The following is a 23,058-nucleotide window of genomic DNA, read 5'->3' as shown; positions in this document are numbered from 1 at the left end:
TTTAACTGACTGCACGTGCGCCCCCGCGCGCGCGCAGAGAGAGAGAGCAACAGTAATACGAATATCTTGCATACCTGAATCCATAACTGACCGCTAAGGGTTTTTAGTTAAACCACCCTGATGGGCCAAAATACTGAAGCGTACACAAGATTTGCAGCATTACTACATGCTCTACAAACTATACAAAATTGATCTTGCGAGACCTAGGTTCACCGGAAAAAAGGGTCGATTGTGCGTGAATAGGTATTTAAAAGGTTAACATTAATTTAATTTACAAATTCCACAACGGCGGTGTCATGACTCATGAGATAAGCCATTTGAACAGTCCTACTTTGTCATATTTCAAGACAAAGAACTTTGGTACCACCAAAAAGGATCTGCAAAAGGCAAGACCATTAATAAGAGATCGTTCCCAAGACATATTTCCATAAACACAAGCGGACTAGATCAAAACAGTGTCACAAAGAAACATTTTCAAATGCAGAGTGATAATTTCCAATGATGAAAATTTGATACTATATTGCGACGTTAGCTGTTGAATTAGCACAACAATTGGAAGTCGATTTACTTGTTAACAGCAAAATCATAAGCTGGATATGAGACTCACGTAGGATGGAAATTACATTGACAAATAGCCAAAATAGTAAAATGGATAAGAATCCAAAATTAACTAGCAAGTATGGGTTCACTGTAAGAAACATCAACAGCAAAGAAGCTAAAACAGGAATAGTATCAAAGCAAACCGGTTGCTTATGAAACCACTCAACAAGCAGGAATTTCCCCTCAGAAAAAAAAAACCAGAAATTTCATCAGTAAGTATAAGTATGGCTCATGCTCAGAACTGAAAAATATATTCAAGAGTAAGTATAAGTATGGCTCATGCTCAGAAGTCAGAACTGAAAAATATATTCAACAGTAAGTATGGCTCATGCTCAGAACTGAAAAATATAAATCAGAAGAATTCTATTTACCTAGCTGATAGATTTGAATGTTGATTAACAGAACACACATCTTCCGTAGTCAAATAAAAGAACCCCGGCAATTCGAGGATCCACAAAGGCAGTTCTTAGCTCTAGGAGAATGTACACCACTAGAATCAGCTCCAATGTCACCATAGTCATAAGTCAACTCTGTCATGGGAGGAATATGCTTCAATGCAAAGAACATAATATGCGGGTGGCGATTATCTCCATGGTCAAATTGAATTGGCTGCCAGAAGACATTAGGAGCGCAACTATGATTCATGAAACGCGAGATGTTTCCCATTTTTTTAGCACTAATCTTAATGGGCAGAGGCTCAAAGGTATCAGCTGAAATATTTGTGCTTTGCTCCCCTATCAATTCAGGTCCGTAATTCCATTTTAAAGTCTTCTCACCAGGACATAATGTCTGAAAAATATAATCATCATTATCACCCAAATCAATTTTAGCATCATCAATAACCTCGCCAACATACTCACATATAAATGAGCCAGCCCGTATAGGATCCCATGAACGAAGAGCCCAGCCTCGATTTCCGGTCTTAAAGACCTCAAAGTGGATCCTAACTCCTTTTTGGGTCACCCTGTTACGGCAGTTGAATGAACACTGACAAGATTCACCACATTCATATACCATATGCTTGCGGCATACAAGCAATCCTGATGAGCTGTAAGGTAAGTTGCCTCCATTACGCTGTGCACAACAGCAGTTGGTATCACCAGGCAGACAAACACTAAGGCATCTGCAACCCTGTAAAGGTTCCATAGAACTGAGTGGTTTCAAGAATCTGACATCAGTAATATAGATGAAATGGTCTGGTCCTTTCACACTGTCAACATCATTAACAAGAAACACTGGGAGATTTTCCACACCGGAGGATAGATCTGGGTGTAAAACACTGCCTCTAGTTGTTGGATTCTCTACCCATTTCTGGGACATTTTCCAGATTGCAACCCCATCAGGCTGTCCTGGCTCTCGCTTCAGCTTGTACTTGAAACAAATTATTCCGGTCTTTGTTTTCTCCTTCCACGACTCATGAATCCTATAGAGGCCATCATAAATATAAACCTTCCCAGTCAAGCAACCAGGATCTTTGTAGCCCCGTACTACCCGGATCGTATTCTTTCTGGACAGGCTCCTCTCAAGAGCAAGGTTACCTCTCTCAAGCTTTTGGTCGTGCCTCTCCTCACTGTTCCTGCTGTTACCTCCTGAACCGCTGTAGATCAGCACATCTGTATCATCGTCCTTGTTGTCATAACCACCTGCAGCGACAATACATATTGCAACAGAATCATCCTCATCGCCAAACTTGGCAGTCATATAATCAATTCCGCCCATGCTAGGAGCATGGAGCCCAATAATACATAGTTCCATCCTGAAGTAGAAAATATCCCCTATTTCAACTCCAGGAACAACCCCTATCCTCTTTCCACTATTGGCCCTGAGATTTCTGGCCATCATGATGGCACTAGCCTTCAGGTCTGCACGTTTGCTAGTCTCTTGTGCCTCATCCAATTGAAGATGCCTACGCCGCAGTGCCTCAAAGGTCATGAGAACCGCCTCCACAATTTCCCTTGGGTCACTGGATGGAGGCAGCAAGGCAAGCTCATTGTCAGCAGCAGCTTCCTTGTGAGAGGACTTGGTGCGTTTAGTCTTCATGCCAGTGGAGCTGTCACTTCCCAAACCATCACCCATCTTATATCCGCTGAGCCGGGATGGCCTCTTGATCTTCCGTCCAGATGCTGATGTCTGGTTAGCAGTATAAGGCTCGTTGTTGTCATCATCATCGTCCAGTGATATAATATTTGGCTGCATCGACTTGTAAGCTGAAATGGGTGTGGCATCAATGGGGCCATTAGCATTTCCTATCACGTCTGAAGTCCAATTTGCAGCAGTCTGGCCTCCAGCAGCATCCTGATCACCAATAGCGGCACTGTGGCCACCAGCAGCACCCTGGTCACCAAAAGTAGCAGCCTTGTCAGCACCAGCATTCTGATCATTGAAAGCATTTGTCTTGCCCCCACAAGCATCCTGGCCACCGAAAGCGAAGAATGACCCAACAGCAGACTTGTTCCAAGCACCAAACCCCCCTTGAAACTGCTCAGGAGTGACAAATACCAATGGTGGGGTGGTCGACTGGTTAAACGTATTGACACCCAAGGGCGCAGGGAACATTGGAGCCAAAGTCCTCAAAGGCTTGACATCCAGAACATCCTGATCAGGAGTAGGCATGAAATTCGATGGCCGGTTCATATTGACTCGAAGCAGGTGAGTTCCTGTATGAAGAAACCATAGTTAATGTTCATGTCTCCGCCTCCCAACTGACAAAACGCAAAGAGAAAAACTCTGTCTACTAATTTCCATTTGCACAGTTGACCTCAAAATAAGAGAAATGAGCATGAGACTGATGAATAACACGCAGAATACTGTAGCACACCTAGCTGAGTTGCCTGCGCCTAGTCTCAGCACACCGTTAATTTATCAAGGATAGAAAGTCAAGACAACTAATTGCATTCTGAATTCCTAGTAGTCCTAATTAGGATAGCCCTACTGTGCGGGCGTCCGGTGGCTCTTAAACCAGCTGATGCCAGCCCCCTGGCTGGTTAGCCGCGAACCATTTCCAGCCCGCTAGATTCTTCCTCCACTCCGGCATGCATGCCCCTCCGCCCAAAATTAGAGAATCCATACTTCCAACTTCGAAAAGGAATCACCTTTGAACCCAAACAAACCAAAATTCCCGATACAAAACATTCAACTTTGAACTAAAAAAAATGCGACCTTCAAATTGACGCTTCGACTTTCAACACAAAAGTTGCAAAACTGCTAAATCCAATGGAAAACTTCCCAATCGGTAAATTTGGACCGTCCACTGGCAAATCTGGGCACTTTGGCCTAGGGTTTATACTTTAGAGAGGAAGGGGATGGTGAACGGAGAGTCGACTCGCACGGAGGTAGCCGTTCCGCTCGCAGCCTACCAATCGCCACCGTTGCGGCAGCGGCGCGCGAGTAAGCCAGCGATGAGGCGGCGCGGTCCGGGCGGGATCGCCGCGTCGAAGGAAAAGACGGCAACCGGCGGCGACGCTGGCAAGAAGTCGCGCACCAATTGAGCTCAGCGGAAGGACCCCTCACCTGACCAAAATATTCGCGGCCGCGGCTAGTTGGAATGGACACGGCTACAGGAGCGGAAGCTCAAGCGACGGCCTCCATGGGCGATGAGCGAGTGATCTACTAGGCGGAGGAGACCGAGCGACAGCGGGTGTTCAAGGGGAGGGGAGGCTGGTTGGGTTGGGTTGGGTTGGGGTTTTTCTCTGCTTACGGACACAACGCTCGCGTTTCTCGCTGTGTTCGGTGCACAGGCAATAACTATTTTTCATTATTATTAGTGATGTGTTCTTAAATATTGTACTATTAAAATTTTAATAAATTGCTACTGAAACTCACTGTATATTTTATAATTTGTCACTCACGTAACCAGGAGTGGACACGTGTCTCATAGGTCCTATAACCGATATAGCAAAGGTTACGAAATGATCGTTTTGTCTATCATCTCTCTGCTCTTCCACACCATGGCCACCTCGAGAGCAGCCGGCCCGCATCACCGTTCCATGACTTCGGTCTGCGCAAGACCGTCATGTTGCGCCGTCGTGCTAGACCTTCTTTCCGGCACCCATCCCCTCTCTCTCCGGCCTTCTCCCACGTCGTGCCTCCGTCTTCCCACCACCAGGCCTCAAGTCGAGCCGCCACCGCCACTGTCGCGCCGCGCCGTGCCATTTCGACCAAGCCGATAGCGCTGGTGCTAGCGCAATGCCATGCTCCGGATGCTAGCGTCAGTGCCCCAATGTCGAGCAGGCCGAGCGACGCATCCGGGTCGCAGGTCCCCGCGGCCGTTGTGGCATTGACTGCAGCCGTGTCAGTATCGTCCTAGTAAGTATCGGCTCATGCCGGGGCGAGTACGGAGGAGTTGAAGTCCTCACTGGTGGGGAGGAGCGAGTCTTCGGGGAAAAGGAAGGTGGAGTTGGAAAGGACCCGCGAGAGCGAGATGGTGACAGCGGCGGAGGACTGGAGCCATGGGTCGGGTGGCTGGCAGGTGACAGTGACGATGATGATGACGAGAACGGCGAGGACGAAGAGGGGGAAGCAGACGTTGCTGGTCGCCTTGATGAGTGACTACGCGACGGAGACCTCGACGAAGGAGGAGGAGGGGGAGGAGGCACAACGGCGAAAGAGGGGGGAATCCTCACCGCCGTCGGGGGCGTCATCATAGTCGGAGGAGGACATCTTGGATCTGGGAGAGTGGGAGTGCACGTGAGATGGCATGCGCCCTGGCGGCCGATGGAGAAGGGGAGCCAGTGAGCTAGCGCAGTGGACGAAGAAGGGAAGGGAGAAGAAGAAGGGCATTTCAGTCAATTCACCCTCATGTCCAGAGGAATATTTCTCTGAGATGCTACCACGTCAACGAAAGTGGCAAAGTATCTATAATACAGTGAGTCCCAATGATAATTTATCGAAGTTTTTCGGTAAAATAGTATTTAAAAATATACTACTGGTAACGATGGTAAATAGTTAATTACCCCCGTATTGAATAGACCATAGTTCCTGGTGGTGGTGAGTTGGTTTTTGCGAAAGACATACCAAATTAATGTGAAATAGCACGAGAACTTAAGTTCCTGACGGTGGTGATGCACGGAAAGTGATATCTTCCCTATTATAGTTTCATAAACAATAGCTTTCCTATTATAGTTTCATAAACAAACATTTATGCAGTACAAAGAACCACGTCTTCGATTATTTATGAATTCTAAATGGTATCCAAATACCATTATACCAGTCTGTTAGAAAATGAACATTCACTGTGTCTCTAACAGCGAATATTCAATCACATTAATTGAAAAATGTGAGTCATGATAGTAAAATTAATGTTACAATATATTACACCAATTGGTGATGCAAAATAATATGCTAAGTTATATGCACTTCATCGGATGAGGAGCTTCTAAATATTCCGATAAATATCTAGAAACAATAACATAATCTTTGCGTGCACAGAATGAAATTAAAAGTTTTTTATATGAAATAAAGGTTATATTTGGAAACAAAGGTATGGTCGCGTAGCACGCACAAAGCAACAATATTTTTTCAAGAGAGATGTAGAAGGCAGTTAGAGATAATATTAAGTGAGGTAACAGAAGATCAAAACATATTATGATTATTTTCAGATATGAAATGGATTTGCCTAATAATATTTATGGATAATAGCGGAGCTTGGATCTAATTTCAGTAGGGACTAGCATAGTAGTTTGAGCCGGAGGGGATCAAACTGTGCTTACGAGAGTAGGGTGGGCCAGCGGGCGGGGAGGGGGGCACGGCCCCAGGGTGGTCTCTATGAAGCTCTGCAACTGCACTCTTTATGAGAGAGGATATTAGGGATATTGTTGTAATTAAAATCAGCTGAGTTACGTATGGAAGAGAGACAACCACTTGATTAATGGTATGAACGCCTAAGATGAGTTGCGGCAAACATCGGTGTGAACGAACCAAATCCAAATTCATACCTTTTATATTAGTATTGATAATGACTATGAGACACTTCAATTTTAAGACGGTTGGGGTGGCAATGAGTTTGGTAGTTGAGGTTAATAATTCGTATATTGTGATATCAAAATTAAATGAGTTATATTTATGTTTGGGTGCCTACCGGTAGTTCAAGGTACGAAACTTTTTTTTTTGTTTGGTGAGTCACATTTTAATGCAGCCTCGTTGGATTCTCAAAATGACGGAGCTTTTTAAAACTATACTTTGGCTATTCCTAATGTTTTGTTTCATAGATGATACTTTAGAGGAGAGATAGAGTAAGAAACTGAGGTTAAAAAATAAACTTTCAATGCATGCATATATGCTATTTATTTTTTAAGATCTTTCAAAACAATTTATTATCTTACAATCATGTAGAATTACTCAAAAAAACTAGTTTCTTCCTTTAAAAAAAAAGCTCTATCTCCCATCTTTAAATAGTTTATCACGTTAACTTTTTATTTACATAAACACCTAATTAATATCTAAGAAACCAGTCATATTGAAATATTAGGAGAAACCTTAGATGTTGTACTATTCGTTTGAAGATTTTTGGACATTTATTAGCACTCAGACACGGATCCTCATATATGTGCAATGCTATATATAGATATGTGCAATGCAAGTATGATTCATATTGAGATCACTTTTCACCATTTTAACTTCTGAATTCTAGACATAGTTGGTCCTAGAAACACCGAACATCCTACTAGCGGAGCAATGGCTACCAAAGTAATCCTTCAACTCGTCGTGGTTTTTTTGCCTTGCTTTGACCATGTTCATAGCGCATCAAGCTTGGGGGAGCAGGATTGTTACGACGAAAAAGAGGCTATTATAAGCTGGTGCATGGCCCCTACAGATCCGCATCCATCGAGTGCGAAGTATGTGTGCATGATACAAATACGGTTTGCTTGTGTCGTATCCTCACTGCAAGCGACGAGAAGAAAATAAGCTCGAAGAAGCTAGTTCATTTTGCACGCTTGGGGCATGAACAGTACTAGGTATCTAAGAAAATGGAGTGTTAAGTGCTTACATAAAAATTGTAATTCAATATAAACAAAGGTTACATATGCTTAAAGATGGTTAACATCTTTCACCTAACACCTGTGTCAGTGCAGTTGAGGCAAAAAACTTGATTTTTTTTCATAAGCGTCTCATCTCAGCACCCTATTGTACATTATCTAAGGAAAAGGCGTTGGAAGCCGGGACCAAATGCGGAAGTAAGTGCCTAATACCGTTCATTTGAAGGAAAAAAAACATCATGAAAGAATAATTATGTGCATGGCTGGGATCCAAATCTCTTTTGTCATGGCATGTTGCTCTGAAGTCTGAATAAAAATGTCCCGATTGCTATAAAATTAGATGTGGGGATTTCTGCTTGCACTCTGTAGTCTGTAGAGCAGTTCATTCTGCAACAAGTCGTCGAGAAAGGGTGAGCTCGTATGTTGAATGCATGAATTCTATAGAATCTTCAAAACAAGAATTGAAAAATGAAGACATTAGCACTTCACAGAACATGTTTCGTATTTTTCATGGGAAGAAAGGGAATTTTGGTTCTTAACGCTGCACTGATTAGCTAACGGAATATGCAAAATCGTGTTCATGTAAGATCAACGACTACAACAGAAAAGGTGATATTTTCCATAATGCCGGGAACGCCATGGGATAGTATCAAAAAAATTCATTTGATCAAGCAGCTCTCAGATATGAATAAATTCTCATTTGTAAAACCATACCAAAAAGGAATAATTTACGGACCACCACAAACTGATCACTGCACATGTTAGCACGGAATTTACAACTGTTTACATGATCACAACCTACAACATTTCACAGCCAATCAGCGCAGCTCTGCTCCGAAATCCAGAGCACAGATGAATCCAACAGATCTAAGAAAGAATCGTGTTACAACTCTCACCGAATCCTCTCAAAATTACAACGAAGCCGTTACCATTCCTCAGCGCTTAACAACACACCATGAACCAGAGAAAAAATCGCGAAAAAGAATTGAGTAGTTTGACATACGGGGAGGGGAATGCAACCGCGGGGATGGGAGGAACGGGGGCGCGCGCATCAGAGGAAGCCGAGGAGGACGGCGGCGCCGAGCACGAAGAGCCAAACGACGTGGACGAGCAGCAGCGCCTGCCCGGAGACGGGTGCCGAGCCGGCGCCGACCTCGCAGTACCCGCGCCGCGCCACGCGGGCCACCGCGCACGCGGCCTCGGGGCAGCCGCACCAGTACGTGACCCCGTCGGCGCCGCAGACCGGGTCCGGTCGGAAGCACCGCACCGGGCACGAACGGGCCTCGCTACCCCCGTCCGACACGGCGACCGCGCAGGGGTCCCCGGCCTCGACGGTGGACGCGGAGGAGGAGGCGGCTAGGGCTTGAGCGAGGAGGAGCGAGAGCGTCGCGAGGAAGAGGAGGCGGTGGACGCGGAGGCGGGCAGTCGGATCGGGGGGCGGCATGGCGGCGTCGCCGGTGGCCGGTGGTCGCCGGCGAGGAGCGGGGCGGGGATCACGGCGGCCTTTTGGGAGGAGGCGGCAGCGGCGGTTGGAGCGTCGTTGGAGTTACGGGCGCGGTGGAGCCGGTCGGCGCTTTGAGAAGTTTCCTTTGGCGACGCGTCGGTGGGTGGGTGGGTGGGTTGGGTTGGACTCGGCTGGTCCGCGTTGGCGTTGGGCTGGCCGCTGCTCTTGACGAATTTTGGACTGTATGTCTCATTCTTTTTGGAGATTTTTGTGAATTAAGAATGTGAATTTTAGGTAGAGCCACTGGGAGTTTCTGATTTTATTTATTTATTTTGTGGCAACGATACTTTTTGCATCCATTTTGTTTTGGAAGTTGTCGACTGAGGGATTGAGGATTGCCTTCCTTGTAGACAAAACAAGGGAATGGCTTGCCTGGCTGCATGCGATACCTTTCTTCTATCTGAATTATTCCTGCTTTTGCTTTCTTCTGATCGGTTGGCAAAATCTTCTTTTGCTGATTCCAGCCGAAGCCCAGCCCATACCATTACACGACCAAAAATGATGGCACCTTTTAGCAATTCTATGAGCCAAACGGCAACCGGCAAGTAACTGCAATTCAGTTGGTAATTCTGCGATAATTCTGCGAATGGAAAGGCGAGGGCAAAACGAAATTCTAGCATAAACTCATTTCTGTTTCCAAGTCTCCATAACAGGTAAACCCTGGAAATGCAAGCGCCACAGCTGTGAGCAATTCATCCAGGTTACAGATGGCCAGATACTTGAGGGGGGAATCGAATAAGAACAGTAAGTATTACGAGAACATAAGTGGCATGATTTCGTCAGAATCTAGACAACACAACTCTGATATCACTCGCTCTCTAGCTTCAAATCTCCAAGATGGAACCAAGTTCAGTTAAGTGCATATGAAGTTCTCCATTACACTAAAATAAAATCTGACAACTCGGTGTCCAGTCTGTCACCCCAAAGGAACAAAGATTGCCAACGATGAAATAAGTTCGGGGATTATGTCGGTGCTTCTTAGTCAGCATCCATCTCCTCAAGAGCTGCCTGTGCAGCAGCCTTGGACTGCTCCAGTAGATCATTTGGAACCTGCATGCAAGTGAGCAAACAAGTTCAGCTTCAAATTCAAATAAAGCGTGAACAAAGGCAATTTTTCGGGTGAATATCCCAGTACCTTCTGATGCTGCCGATTCGATTCATCACATATCCAGCTCAACTCCAACTCAAAAGCTTTGTCCTTTGCTTCGTCATGCACCCCATAAATTCTGCATTGAACGGATTGTTGCAAATTGTGAGCATATAGTAGGTGTATTAGTAGCTTTTGCATGTTCATTGGCATCAGGTAAGCAGGAAAATATAAAAGATACTTGACGATATCTCTAAGTATCAGCTAAAACAGCCACGCTTGGTTTTGGTTACTTTGTTCACTAGCATCATTTGACATAAGATGTAAGCTATGACACACCAATACTATAATAAGTGGATTCATTTTTTAAGATCATCTAAGCTACTATTATTACAATGCAATTACAATATTTCGAAGTACCCCTCAACTGATAACACTCTTCCTACCAGCAAAATTTTCGATATGAAAATTTCTAGTATAAAAGGAATGTACTTGCAATAGTTCTTAATAACTAACACAATGATTACTGAGTACACCCTGTATAAGATGTTATATAAACAAGAACAATAGATTTCTCGAATGACATGGAACAGTAACTGAAATCAATTAATCTAAAGCAAATAGATGCCAGTAAAGCTATAGGCAATAGCATGCATTGAAAGCAAAAGTAAAACTAAAAAGTTAGTTAAGCAGCACAATTGTACTATTATGGAGAAAGAGACTTAAGACATACATCTTTGCAACTTCAACTATGCCTTCCCGGCAGGTAAGCTCTGAAAGCTTCAACTTCTCTATCTCACTGCAAGACAACATTCAGACAGATGGATTCAGAATCATTCTGATAGCCATCCATAAGATAAAAGAAGTTTGCAATAGTTACCAGCCAAATTCAACAGAGGTAATAAACAGCAATTGCCAAATGATTCTTGGTTATGGATTGCAAAAGCTGTAGCCATTAGTTACCTCAATCCGATTAGGTTAAAATTTTCATTAAATCAGGGAAAGGATATACATAAGATCCATGGTAACGTACAAAATGTGAGCTTTAACTATATAAATCATTCCTGCCTATCGCACTTTAGAGGTGAACTCTGACAAATGACCATAAAAGCAGGGAGAACATTAAAAAATGTAATGGTACGCAGTCACTATTTTACATCGATATGCTAACATTGGCTTGTCCATTTTAAAATTCTGTGGATAAATCAGCACAAAAGAATGAAAATATGTTGTAACTATCAAATAATTCATACTATTAAATGTTAAGATGATATATGGAGGGTCCCTTCTCCTGTATTTTGTTTCTCAGTAACTAGGTTGTATAATATGCACCTTTACACTAAAAGGCGATGATATTTATGGGATTATTTTTTATGTATCGACAAGTGATTTGCAGAAGAACAAAAACAAAGAAAGTACCAAAACACCAACTGAAAACTGATAAACTTACGTTTTTGCAGCCTGTCTCCCCTTCCCCAATGCAGCACCGAAGTATTTCTGTTCAAGATTATAAAGTCAATGAACATTATGTATTTCAAATCCACAAGACTTCTGATATCTAATGCAAAAAATGTCATCCATACTGAACATGTATCTGCAACTGATGAAAGACAACATACATGTAAAAACTAAAACAATGAGCCTATGCAGTCCCATTGATACAACTCTTAGTGTACTACAGTGACAACTTAATAACTTACGTAGGAGACTCCTGAGGGCTCTATCATGTAGAGCTGTGGCCCATCCCTATCATAACCTCCAAGAATAACACCACAGCCAAAAGGCCTAGTACAACAGAAACCAAGTTATGATCAACTACAGTAGCCGGAAATAATGTACTGAAGAGTACAAGTCATGCCCCAGATTATGGGGCAATACAGTAAAATGCGTTACCTGAGCCACCAGTATAGTGTACAAAGATGAACATAACTTGCCACACGATCTGCCAGTTCCTTCACAGAAATGGGTTCCCCATAGACCCTGGTGCATTACAGTTTTAGAGCATAGTCATATAAAGATGTTTGTATGGTCTAAAAGACTGAGTGCTTACTTTTCATAACTGGCAGCTTCTGATTTGGCCCTTGAAACAATTTGCCTGCCATCTGCTGCTAAACCAGCAACAGCCTGAAAATGACGATAAAAGTAATTTGTCATTACAACACACAATTCGTAAAAGGGCTGAGTGGAACATGAATCCTTTTATCAGTAGAGAGGGCATGATTGCAAGACAAATTGAAAGGAAAATCGCAATATGACTATGTGACAACATCTTTACCACTTTACAATAACAATAATTATCTCAGAAAACAGATGATGGAACATGTTTTTACAATCTTGCTCCTATATTCATTCATTAATTATTACATGTTAGAAGTCAAAAGCATAAATGCAATCTCGCCTCTACATTCATTCATTGACAGTACATGTTTCTACATCAAAACCAGTATCAATTTTGAAACAATTGTCGGGACATTACCAAGCCAGAGTGCCGGTGCGCTGAATGGATCCTCCGGTTAGATCCCTCCAGCATCATCTTTGAAGTTACCAGCTTCTCTACACCCTACAGGACCAATCAAAGAACAAATTGCAATCAAGCACAAAAGAGCAGTTCCATCAACTAAAGAACTGAACTGGAAGACCAATCTTACCAGGACAATCCCGTCTTTGCACTTGATGCCAACAACAGTCCTATTCACAAATACCAGGGCATCAACAAAAAATTCACAGAGGAAAGGGAACAAGTGAAGCATAAAAGTAATAGTGAGGGGGGAGCAGTGAAATCTAACCCGCTGTTGTCGACAGCCTTGGTGGCGTACTCGACCTGGAAGACACGGCCATCTGGGGAGAAGGTGGTAACGGACAGATCGTAGCCTGTGCCTATGCTGCTCATTGTCAACTTGTTTTCGTCTCCTCTATGCCGTTAGTAGGAAGATCACTCCTGTAAACAAAATATCAAAGCCATAGCTGAATAAGTTCTGCACATTGCGGTGAACTTAACGTGGGGGCACGAAGATTCAGCCAAAATCCCGGCAAATAAAGCGATATGAGTACTCCACTCCACCACGCAGTAAACAAATCAGCAAACCCTAAATTGGACGGATTGGAGTGAAACAAAATATCTGGATTTCAGGGCTCACAGACAAATTCTGCGTAACAAAACTAACGAGCAATCCACCCAACCTAGCTGGGGCATCCTAACCAACGAAAGCATGAATCGACTCGAGTCCGGACGGATCTCCACCCCACGCCAGTCGACGGGGGTTGGGGACGGCGAGGCCGACGGGGGAAGGGAGGGAGGTGCAGTTACCTGGATCTGAACCGAGGCGTGTTCGGCCGGCGCGGGCGGCGGTGGAGAGTCTGCGAAGCAGGGGGGGGGGGGGCGTTGGCGGAGCTCGGCGAATTCTGAGTGGGGTTTGGAGAGAGAGCGAGGCGTTTCCTTTCCTTTCTTTCTTCCGGCCCAAGCCGATAGTAGAACACCAGCACGTAGGCGATGCGATTCCGCGGTTTGCACCAAACGGCCAGAGACTACGGTGTGCGACTGGGGCCCGGCTCGAGGAGTCAGGGGCTCAGGGGAACGGTCCAGATCGCGCTCGGTCTGGTTCTTGAGGGTTTGTTTTTGCTTTAGAGATGGCGAACTTCCAAAACCTGAAAATCTGCATTCATAAAATCTGGAATATGAGCAATCAAGCAAAATAGAGCTCACGTCAATATCGGTTTTCATTCACATGTCGCTTTTAGTATCAAATAGGCTTCCACTCCTAAGAACTGGAAAGATTGGTCGCTTCGTGAAATACCACTCATACATTTATGACACATGGATCCATGATTCACATGTTGAGATTAAATAATATTTTTTCATTATTTTTTTAAAACTATTATAGTCTGTTAAACGGTTGAAGCCGTGCATGCGATCTTACCCCTCTACTTTTATGTTATAGGCCATTTTTCTAATAAATCTACATCAGCAATAAAAAAATATACATATGTAGATCACCACTACCGATAATATCAAAAGCGAAATTGTATTTCTAGGTTGTGTATTTCTCTCCTCTTCCTTGTTTGATTTCTGTGTGCTCGATCCATGCTAAGATTCATGTTATACTCTTTTAGCTTCTCCTTCTTTAGTGAGGTTAAGGGAGAGGTTTTCTCCGACATGGTTAAGGTTAAGGATTTATGGTTCGGAGAGGGGGCTTCTCCGGCGAGAATATGTTAAATCCTCGTATATAGAGGGATGGCTAGGGAGGTAGGAAGGTTCTACTGTGACAATTGTTTGTGGGTGGTGCAAGTTAACGTGGCAGCAAACTACTATAGCGGATCTAGCAGCGGCCTGCGATAGCATATTTGGCGGCAGGAGCCACCTAAGACCCGAGGATGAGAACGGGCAGGAGTGTCACGTAGTGGATCAGCTCACCGCCATGGAGGAAGAGTTTGGAGGAGGAAGAAGGTCGAGAGGTTGAAGATGAACATGAGCTGTTGGATCTTGATCCGATGGCCGAAGAAATCAGAGTGTTGGTGGCTTAGAAACACTGGAGTGTCCTATAGCCGTACCAAAATGTTCAGCGTGCTTGCGGGTGACATACCGACGTCGGAACGCCGGTGAAGACGAAGAGCAAAGCAGGTCAGCACTCAGCAGCAGGGCGTGCAGGCGCTCTGGAGTTCGCATGCTCAAACATCCAGCTGACCAGCTGCGAGCCCACGAACGCCTTTATCTGCTGCTGCGGTGTGGACCAAGCACAAGCGATCACTAGATAAACGGCAGCAAGGAACGTGCAGCCGAGGGGGACGTACGCACGTACAGCGGCAATGGCAATGCCAAGGCAGTCACCGCCGAGCCGACGCGAGCAGAAACGCGTAGTACACCCACCTGTGCGCAGTGCGGCCGCCGACTCGCGCGCGCTCCGCTCGCCAAACGGCACCCATGTATTGCCAGCGCCCACTGCGAAACGGACTGGCCGCGGGCTGGAACGCACGGGTGAGGAACCACGGATGGTCCGGTCGCGCGCTTTGCCATCGGATTGCCGGTTTAATTTTCTTCGTCAACACAGTCGTCGATCATCCGTGCACGACGAACGCAGCACGTAGTCATCAGTTTTGGCAGCTTCACATGCATTCTAGGTGTCCCACCTATTAAGTTAGGAATATCATATGAGTACAGTGCATACGATAAATCATTGGAAAATGAAAACTTAACTGGTATCCTATGCCCTCCCTGGTCCGCCCCTGCTCACAAGTCACACCAATGCGACGCAATGCAACGCAGAAGTTGCAGTGTTATTCCTCTCCAGTAGTTTTACAGAGCGCGTATCATCTGATGATACGTTACAGTTACATCAACAGACCTGTAGGAGGCTCCCGCGTCTGGCACAGCTACACCGACGTACGCACGCCTCGATCCACCACCAGCGAATCACCGGGCGATTGCAGCTTACAGGATCGCGCATTTATGGGGACGCTTGCCTGCGTCCACGGACGACCCCGCCTTCTTCTTGCCGCGCGCCGGCTTCTCCTCTGTCCTCGTGTTCCTCCGTCTGCACAGAGAGAGTCATGAGTAAGTTCATCATCCCAAGGTCCAGCTCCATCTGCGTCTCCTTCTTACGTGCAAGACATAGTCGGAGTGTCTGTCTATTTCTTCTCTGCTTAGATTCAAAGACGCTCGCTCCACCGCTTCACAGTGCAAGTCGCATTATTCCTTCTTCTTTCTAACTTGATGCGATGCGGTGCAGACTCCGGGATAGCAAGCGAAACAAAGATGAAACTACGAAAGAAACAGTGCAGGACTTCACAGCTGGACGATATATAGGCTTGCACGATGACCGAACCCAAGAAAACCCCAACTCCAGCGAATCCTAGAGCTACAAGACCTAGTGCAGGAACAGACCACAACCAAACAGACCGCATAGCTAAATGCTACTGCAATCATGAGAAGCACTTGAAATATTACTATGCAGATGTACTAGTTATGAGCCAGCCGGTTCCTTCTTTTTTTAGGGAGAAAAAAGAGATTTTCAGAGATTTTCCTCACTTGGCCATCATGACCTTGACGAACTCCTCGTAGTTGATCCGTCCGTCGCCGTCCACGTCTGCCTCGCGGACCATCTCGTCCACCTCCTCGTCCGTCAGCTTCTCCCCGAGGTTGCTCATCACGTGGCGGAGCTCGGCCGCGGAGATGAACCCGTTCTGGTCCTTGTCGAACACGCGGAACGCCTCCTTGAGCTCCTCCTCCGAGTCGGTGTCCTTCATCTTCCGGGCCATCAGGTTCAGGAACTCCTGGAGGTCGATGGTGTCGTTGCCGTCGGCGTCCACCTCGTTGATCATGTCCTGCAGCTCGGCCTCAGTGGGGTTCTGGCCAAGGGAGCGCATCACGGTCCCGAGCTCCTTGGTGCTGATATATCCTGGGAGGTTAATTGGACGACAAGCTCAGTACAAGAGATGAAAAATGATGCATTGGTATTGCCGCATTGTACAAACAAGTACAGTAAAATTGCAAGAAAAACGAAGGTAAAAAATGATGATTGGAATAAATCATAAGCACTATAGCATATTGTAGCATAACATTATAAATAACTTGGTTCCTACAAATAATAACAGGGAATTATTCTTTAGCAACCCAAAAAATTGAAGTTTTGAAGAACCTGATAACAAACACCTTCCAAATTCCACTACGGGACACATAGCAGATCAACCGAGGAAGCAAGTAAAAAACTCACTGTCGTTACGTTTTCTACTATAAATTAGCATTAAGCAGTCGCTTAGCTATCTCAACTGCTTGTAGTTAGTAACCAGGCATCTTTCACATTTCATCACGTTAATCTAGCATCGGATCTGCAAACTAAGATACGACGTCCAGCTCACCCGATTGATGATCAGTTTCTATGAACACCCATGTATAGATGATCAGTATAAAACTCATGCAAATCATTTTTCCTCAGAAGGACATGTAAATATCAACTTGCTGTATCGTCCATACCCAGATTCACTATGATTTCCACGCCAAGTTCAAGCACCATTTTATCACCTCTTTCAGAGAACATAGCAGCCTAGTGCTGATAAAAAAAAATCCAAACTTAGAACAAAATATTCATACCATTACACACGGAAGACCATTTACATAAAGCAAGCGACTACCAATATGCAGCAACTAGATTAGCAACCTACTTGTACTCATCGCAGCAGCAGCAGCAGCAACAACAACAACAAAGATTGGTATCTTATCCCAACATGAGAACCTAGTTCGTAGAAATGATGTGTGAAAAAACATTGTCAATCATTACTATTGTAAGGAATTTTTTTTTTGGAAAATTCAATAGACAGTTCCCAAAACTATCATCTATACATTTACACATATTGTACCATCTGTCCCCTAGTAATTTGCGTTTTAGCATATATAATGCCTATACACATCTAACTATTCATACAACCAAATACATTCGATTTTACTTACATCCTCCCTTAATAACGTAGCTCGATGAAGGACAAGCTTAGCAATAGGATGTTGCAACCAGATCACCTTTCTTTTTTTTTTTGAGGACTTGCAACCAGACCACCTTTGAAACACCATTCGGCAGTAGAAAGGTCGAGTCACTAAACACATAGAGCTAATTAATTACACCCAAACTACCCGATCACATTTTTCATGCTCAGTTACTAAGAAGTTATGTTTCTGGAAACATTTACTAAGCGGAGATCTGATTATCCCATATCACACATTCTCGAAAAAAGAGTATTGTAAAGTGGTGACTGTATGGGAAATACTGCAGCTTTAATACAGTTATTTCCAAATTTTACAAATAACTGTACATCGAAGTAAATTGTAAAGTAGTGACTGTATGGGAAGTCCTGATAGCAAATCCTTGAGCAAATAGTACTGACTAACCCACCATTCCATCACCACTTTATTCTAAGTGTTTTATTATAAGCCAACAGAGCACACAGGTTCAGGTTAGGTCCAGATTCTCTTCCATCATCACTTTATTCTTCCACCTTTTCCATTTTGCGATATGAGAGAATCTGAATCTGATGCCATGGATCAAGTAGCAAACTAAACTGTGCTTCTTCGCACATACAGCTATCGAACTCCACGTGGTTGCTGACAAATCGAGACTGTATTATCGACAGCAAATTGAGAAAGTATATGCTTAGATTAGATATTTCTGGGCTTTATTCTTAAGTAGAAGCATGCAGATACAACTAAGGAATCTGATTCCCATGAACCAAAAGCATGTAATGTAGCGCAACGCTCTGTTTCAGAACCAGTAAGAGTTACTAAAGTGAAGCAGCATGACCAATCAGCCACATATTGATATTGCATCATGCCTAAGCACAACTTGGTTTCCAGGCTTGTTCCAACAAGCGCTATGTTCAACACCTTTATCCAAAGCCATGAATTCCACAGCATAATTCCTCTCACGTTCTCCCGATTTTGGCTCTCCTTGTTCCTAATATCATTTCAAAATCTGCTCAAGCACTTGGATGGGTCAAATCACTACGCATGCATAAATCATACAAAGAAGCATAACTCCACACGATTTTGCATGCCTTTTTTAACAGGAAATGGCGCCGCTAATAACCTAAGAAGTTCGCGGCAGTTCACCACAATCCTAAGAGCTAGCGTACGATCAGATCTAGGATAACGCACGAAACAGCTAAGGACCGCTAAACCCAATCGGATGGCGATCTAGACGAGCAGTGGGCTAGATCAAGCGAGAAGGAGCTCGGCGAGATCAGTCAGACGAAGTAAACGGAGGCCGGCAGGGTGGGGAAACGGGAGGAGGTTGGTACCGTTGTCGTCCTTGTCGAAGAGGCTGAAGGCCTCCTTGAACTCCGCAATCTGCTCTTCGCTGAGCTGGTCCACCATGGCGACGGAAGCTTCGAGAAAACGAGCGAAGCTGGAAGGTTACGAGCGAAGCGTCAATGGCCAGTGGCGTGCGCGTTTGTGCGCCGCGCGAGACGGGGAGACGATGCTGCGAGAGCTGGCATTTTATACCGACTAACCCCTTGGGGAGGCTATTTTTAGTTTTTATTTGAAAAAGTTCTGTTGATTTTTAGTGTCCATTTCTGATGCCTTTTGGTTGGTCGAGAAAATAACAGTGGTTGAAATGAATTAAAAGCTAAGAAGTAAATTTTGATTGGTTTTTCTGATTTTTAGATGTACAGAGAAACTAAAATTTATTATAAAATTCAACAACCAAAATTTAACTGACACAATTGCTTTCTTAGCTAGCTAGAAATTGCAACATCACAGCCTATCTAAATGTAATCTTAGATCATCTCCAACGGTTTTCCTTCAGGATCCAGAATATCTTTACGAAGGGATTTTCGTTCCCTTCAACGCTCCAATAGTTTCGCTTCACGGTTTTCATCCTAAAGTGAATGACCTTGCCATTTGTGACAGAATTCTTTCTTCTTTTCTTGGAAGTAAAGCTGTTGGAGAGAAGAAAAAATAAAAAGAATAGAAACAGAGAGGAGAATCAGAAAAAGAACGAAATGAAGAGAATATAGTTAGATAGTCTAAGGGTCAAACGGCCGACGATCAGGTATTGAATTGTGGGCTAGTGGCATGGCCGCATGGGTATCTGATCCTTCTATCACTGTATTTTAATTCCCCTCGAAATGTCAAATTTTCCAGGAGATATATCTTTTCCTCTAAAAGGTAGATTTTAATATTTAGATATATATATTGCTAGAGAATATTTTGCATGTTGGTGTGACTGTAGGGGTCATGGGTGCATGGTATCTTTCTTTGTTTCTGACTCTTTTCTCTTTATTTCGACATTTCGTTACCTTTGCTTTTATTCAAGATTGATCGCTAAAGCATTGTCTAGTCCTCCAGACCACTACCATATTTCACTACTTCTCTGGTTTCAAATTAACATATCTAACAAATTAGAATCTGTGGAATAACTACGTCGAGGCTTTTAGTACTGAAGTTAATTTTGGCAATAGCCTCTCATAAAGAATTGAGAATATTAGATCAACTTATATAAAAAGACTGAGCAAACAAATAAGTATGTTCGTTCGAAAAGAAATAAGTTCATTATAAAGGACATTACATCCTGCATACTATCTATTCAATAACACATAGCTAAAAAACGAAACGGGATATTGTTCAAGTAACAGCTCTGAAGCAAAATATTGCACATCCAAACAAAGATTTTCCAACAGAATATCTAAAAAAACGAGTTAGCCACTATCATTTGTGAAAACTGATATCATAATGAGACATGTGCACCACACTAGAGATTATATGCAATAGAAAAAAGGTAATAAAAATAAACAAAAAGGTAATAAAAATAAACAACTTCCTACAAAAAATTAGGCATGCCAAACAAAAGAATCAAAAGTCAACTGCTCGTGCTCTGAAAACTATACACCGATATCTGATCATAGAAAGAACTACAACAGGACCAAGATGATATTTTGAGGCTACAAGTTGCTTCCCATTTCTACCCATCATATTAGGCCTGAGTGACACTTGCTCACCATCAGATCATACAAATAATGTGAATGTCATAGATCTTTCCAGACCTTATAGTCAGTATTTGAGCTGTTGGGATTAATCGGTGTATCCTGACATCCGATGAAGAAGGTCGGTTGCACATCCATATTGATCAAGGCATGTGCAGTTGATTTTCTGCTTGCAACAATGCCGACCTCGTCAGCAGCAATTATTGCTTCTCCATATCCTTTATCTTCTACATCAGCATTTTCTAACTGTTAATTATGAATAAACAAACAGTCAGAACTATAAGCATATACAATTCCAAGGAACTACAAAAAGGGAAGAACACTACCCTAAATTTTGTCTTCGCACCCCAGATGACGAATGTTTCATTGCATGTATGGTGACGATGATTGCCACGTAAACCACCTGGCTGGATTTGTCCTACGTGCAGTGATAAACAGACCAGAGCCCCACCTAAAACAAATTAAGCTATTTCAACAACTTACCTATGTTTCATTCACATATATTCTTGAAAGCTCAAATACCATACAGTCATATGCAGCATAAATAATAAATAGTAAACGCAAGTTCGAGTACCAATCCTGCACTAGAGAAAAATCTCAAGCTTGACACAGTAGTAAGCAGTAACAAAACATTGGAAATGCACTTAAAGGCTCTCCACTTTGCCCATAAAAGGGCTTCCAGAGATAGCACGGACAAATGTAAAGAAAGCATAGAAGAAACATGATGAATATGAGTATATAAAAAATGTTCTCCAACTTGGTTAGCTAAAAACAAGTGGTTACAACATACAACATCCATGCCACAAAAGTTTCTTTTTTTCTTCACTTTCCCCCTTGGGTCGAAAGGATGCATATCAGTATTCTACGGGGCAAATGGGCACCTGAGGACAAAGCAAACATAAATGTTGAAATGAAAATTTTGAGTAAAGGTATTTTCATTCCTTGGTTGTCAAATAAGCAACCAGCGTATCTATTAGTCTACTAGTGTGAGGTATTAATTTAGAGCGATGTCAATGAGATGCAGTCTCCAGAATATGTCTCAAGGGAACACACTATGCAAAGCGGACAGTACTACACGGGATTTAGAGGTTCCTTCAGTTAAAAACACAATGTCAGTTGCAGAACAGGGTATATTTCCAGCTCAACCAACCATATTAATTTTACCAATTTGATGTAACAACTACGTTTTTGCAATCATCAACTAGCTTGTCATTGAGTTAAAAACATGCACATGCAATCCAACTAATTTGAACATTAGCGCAATGCAATTAGAATGGGCTCAGATGGCATTGTAGCAATCAACCAACCATACTTGAACTAAGATGCAGAAACAGATTTTGCTCGTTCTTCCCAAAACAGAACTTCGAACCAGACGAATGTACTAGCAATATCACCGTTTTATGAGCAGCATAGCAGACACAATGTTTTAGCTTTAGTTCCACTAGCTTCGTAACCAGAACATCAGTTCTTCCTTTCACCATTAAATACCAACGGAACAAACATGATCTACAGATTTGCAGATAAGCAGTATCTGTTCCATTTGTGCATCCAGGCAGATCGACTTCAATTGTTATTAACGCGATGTGATCTACTCACATTCTACCACATTATCCAACATTGCTATTCTACCAACGCTTCTTACCGCATTATCTGCAGTGCCTTGCAGCATCACGGGTCCAATTGAGCACAATCGCAGTCCTCAAACACACGGAGAGGGTATAATCGATCACAAAAGGACAGGAGCATAGGAAGCGTCAGTCGATGGGGAGCTCACCTGGTAGGCCGGCGTGTCGGGCGGCGGCGACGGGATCGAGGAGCCACCCGCGCCCGTCAGCGGCGATGGGCGTGGGATGGAGCGCGGCGGGGAAGCGGATGAGGTTGGCCTGAGGGTCGCGGGCGACGGCAGGACGGCCGCCAAGGGAGGGTGGAGGGGAGGGGCGGTGGAAGCGGAGGGAGAGCCATGTGAGGAGCACGAAGAAGGAGAGGAGGAAGGGGAAGGACGCCGGCCGCTTCAGGAAGTGCAGCAGCGACGATGTCAGGGGGGAGTGCGGCGGCAGGGCGGCGGCGGTGGGGGGAAGCGGCGGCGGCTGGGTCTGGATGTGCAGCGCGATGGCTCTCCTCGGGTTCGCCATCGACGACGGATGACGCCCCGGCGGATCGGTGGTGGAGGGTGGAGACTGGAGACGCCTCGCTGCCTTGCCCGCCGCCGCAAAGGGTGGGCTCAGCGGTCCATGAGTGATACGGTCCGCACAGCCTGGGCCCGTCGCTCTCTCCACGGGGCCCGTCTCGTTGACTGGTGGGCTAGGCATCGTCGCCGAATATTTTGGGCCGAAACTTGGATCGAGAATATTATCTGCTGCGATATTTACGGCTTGGGGCGCGGTGTTATGGATTTTTTTAATTTTTATTTTTCAATTTAATAATTTTAG

General features: G+C 44.1%; 5 protein-coding genes across 7 annotated transcripts; all 5 read right to left on the bottom strand.

Moving 5' to 3' along the window:
* Nucleotides 1-50: 50 nt before the first annotated feature.
* Nucleotides 51-4,304, bottom strand: LOC133908970 (histone-lysine N-methyltransferase, H3 lysine-9 specific SUVH1-like). Of its 3 annotated transcripts, none has more exons than XM_062351214.1 (3): nt 4,111-4,304; nt 972-3,257; nt 51-377 (listed from the first exon to the last, which is right to left on the bottom strand). In XM_062351214.1, the coding sequence occupies exon 2, from the start codon at nt 3,232-3,234 to the stop codon at nt 1,021-1,023; it is 2,214 nt and encodes a 737-aa protein (XP_062207198.1). In that variant the 5' UTR covers nt 3,235-3,257; nt 4,111-4,304; the 3' UTR covers nt 51-377; nt 972-1,020. The 3 variants fall into 3 exon arrangements, with proteins under 3 accessions (XP_062207198.1, XP_062207201.1, XP_062207200.1); XM_062351217.1 differs by lacking the exon at nt 4,111-4,304 and adding an exon at nt 3,929-4,100; XM_062351216.1 differs by lacking the exon at nt 4,111-4,304 and adding an exon at nt 3,760-3,902.
* A 3,349-nt stretch (nt 4,305-7,653) lies between these two features.
* Nucleotides 7,654-9,186, bottom strand: LOC133908969 (uncharacterized). Its single transcript, XM_062351213.1, has 2 exons — nt 8,578-9,186; nt 7,654-7,961 (listed from the first exon to the last, which is right to left on the bottom strand). The coding sequence occupies exon 1, from the start codon at nt 9,016-9,018 to the stop codon at nt 8,626-8,628; it is 393 nt and encodes a 130-aa protein (XP_062207197.1). The 5' UTR covers nt 9,019-9,186; the 3' UTR covers nt 7,654-7,961; nt 8,578-8,625.
* Nucleotides 9,187-9,797: 611 nt separating this feature from the next.
* Nucleotides 9,798-13,651, bottom strand: LOC133908965 (proteasome subunit alpha type-3). The gene is made up of 11 exons (XM_062351206.1): nt 13,473-13,651; nt 12,952-13,103; nt 12,814-12,853; nt 12,642-12,725; nt 12,216-12,289; nt 12,059-12,145; nt 11,866-11,950; nt 11,616-11,662; nt 10,899-10,964; nt 10,214-10,304; nt 9,798-10,128 (listed from the first exon to the last, which is right to left on the bottom strand). The coding sequence occupies exons 2-11, from the start codon at nt 13,053-13,055 to the stop codon at nt 10,057-10,059; spliced, it is 750 nt and encodes a 249-aa protein (XP_062207190.1). The 5' UTR covers nt 13,056-13,103; nt 13,473-13,651; the 3' UTR covers nt 9,798-10,056.
* A 1,757-nt stretch (nt 13,652-15,408) lies between these two features.
* LOC133908968 (calmodulin-2/4-like) lies at nt 15,409-19,126 on the bottom strand. The gene is made up of 3 exons (XM_062351212.1): nt 18,944-19,126; nt 16,188-16,557; nt 15,409-15,693 (listed from the first exon to the last, which is right to left on the bottom strand). The coding sequence occupies exons 1-3, from the start codon at nt 19,017-19,019 to the stop codon at nt 15,591-15,593; spliced, it is 549 nt and encodes a 182-aa protein (XP_062207196.1). The 5' UTR covers nt 19,020-19,126; the 3' UTR covers nt 15,409-15,590.
* Nucleotides 19,127-20,451: 1,325 nt separating this feature from the next.
* Nucleotides 20,452-22,867, bottom strand: LOC133908967 (uncharacterized). Its single transcript, XM_062351211.1, has 3 exons — nt 22,404-22,867; nt 20,956-21,080; nt 20,452-20,875 (listed from the first exon to the last, which is right to left on the bottom strand). Exons 1-3 carry the CDS (start codon nt 22,759-22,761, stop codon nt 20,672-20,674), a joined length of 687 nt encoding a protein of 228 aa, XP_062207195.1. The 5' UTR covers nt 22,762-22,867; the 3' UTR covers nt 20,452-20,671.
* Between the last annotated feature and the right edge of the window lie 191 nt (nt 22,868-23,058).

Source organism: Phragmites australis, chromosome 2 (genome assembly GCF_958298935.1).
Source record: "Phragmites australis chromosome 2, lpPhrAust1.1, whole genome shotgun sequence".
Taxonomy (NCBI): Eukaryota; Viridiplantae; Streptophyta; class Magnoliopsida; order Poales; family Poaceae; genus Phragmites; species Phragmites australis.
Note: the sequence above shows the minus strand (reverse complement) of the source record. Positions and strands in the feature narration are given on the sequence as shown.

Excerpts from the sequence above, each read along its gene's own strand:
- LOC133908970 (XM_062351214.1), bottom strand. The coding sequence starts at position 3,234 with ATGAACCGGCCATCGAATTTCATGCCTACTCCTGATCAGGATGTTCTG.
- LOC133908969 (XM_062351213.1), bottom strand. The coding sequence starts at position 9,018 with ATGCCGCCCCCCGATCCGACTGCCCGCCTCCGCGTCCACCGCCTCCTC.
- LOC133908965 (XM_062351206.1), bottom strand. The coding sequence starts at position 13,055 with ATGAGCAGCATAGGCACAGGCTACGATCTGTCCGTTACCACCTTCTCC. Across the intron at positions 11,663-11,865 it reads AGCCCTCAGGAGTCTCCTAC|AAATACTTCGGTGCTGCATT; the intron begins GTAAGTTATTAA and ends AATCTTGAACAG. Across the intron at positions 10,305-10,898 it reads ATAGTTGAAGTTGCAAAGAT|AATTTATGGGGTGCATGACG; the intron begins GTATGTCTTAAG and ends CGTTCAATGCAG.
- LOC133908968 (XM_062351212.1), bottom strand. The coding sequence starts at position 19,019 with ATGGTGGACCAGCTCAGCGAAGAGCAGATTGCGGAGTTCAAGGAGGCC. Across the intron at positions 16,558-18,943 it reads CTTCGACAAGGACGACAACG|GATATATCAGCACCAAGGAG; the intron begins GTACCAACCTCC and ends TTAACCTCCCAG. Across the intron at positions 15,694-16,187 it reads GTCAAGGTCATGATGGCCAA|ACGGAGGAACACGAGGACAG; the intron begins GTGAGGAAAATC and ends CTCTCTGTGCAG.
- LOC133908967 (XM_062351211.1), bottom strand. The coding sequence starts at position 22,761 with ATGGCGAACCCGAGGAGAGCCATCGCGCTGCACATCCAGACCCAGCCG. Across the intron at positions 21,081-22,403 it reads CCGACACGCCGGCCTACCAG|GTGGGGCTCTGGTCTGTTTA; the intron begins GTGAGCTCCCCA and ends AATTTGTTTTAG. Across the intron at positions 20,876-20,955 it reads GTGCGAAGACAAAATTTAGG|TTAGAAAATGCTGATGTAGA; the intron begins GTAGTGTTCTTC and ends CATAATTAACAG.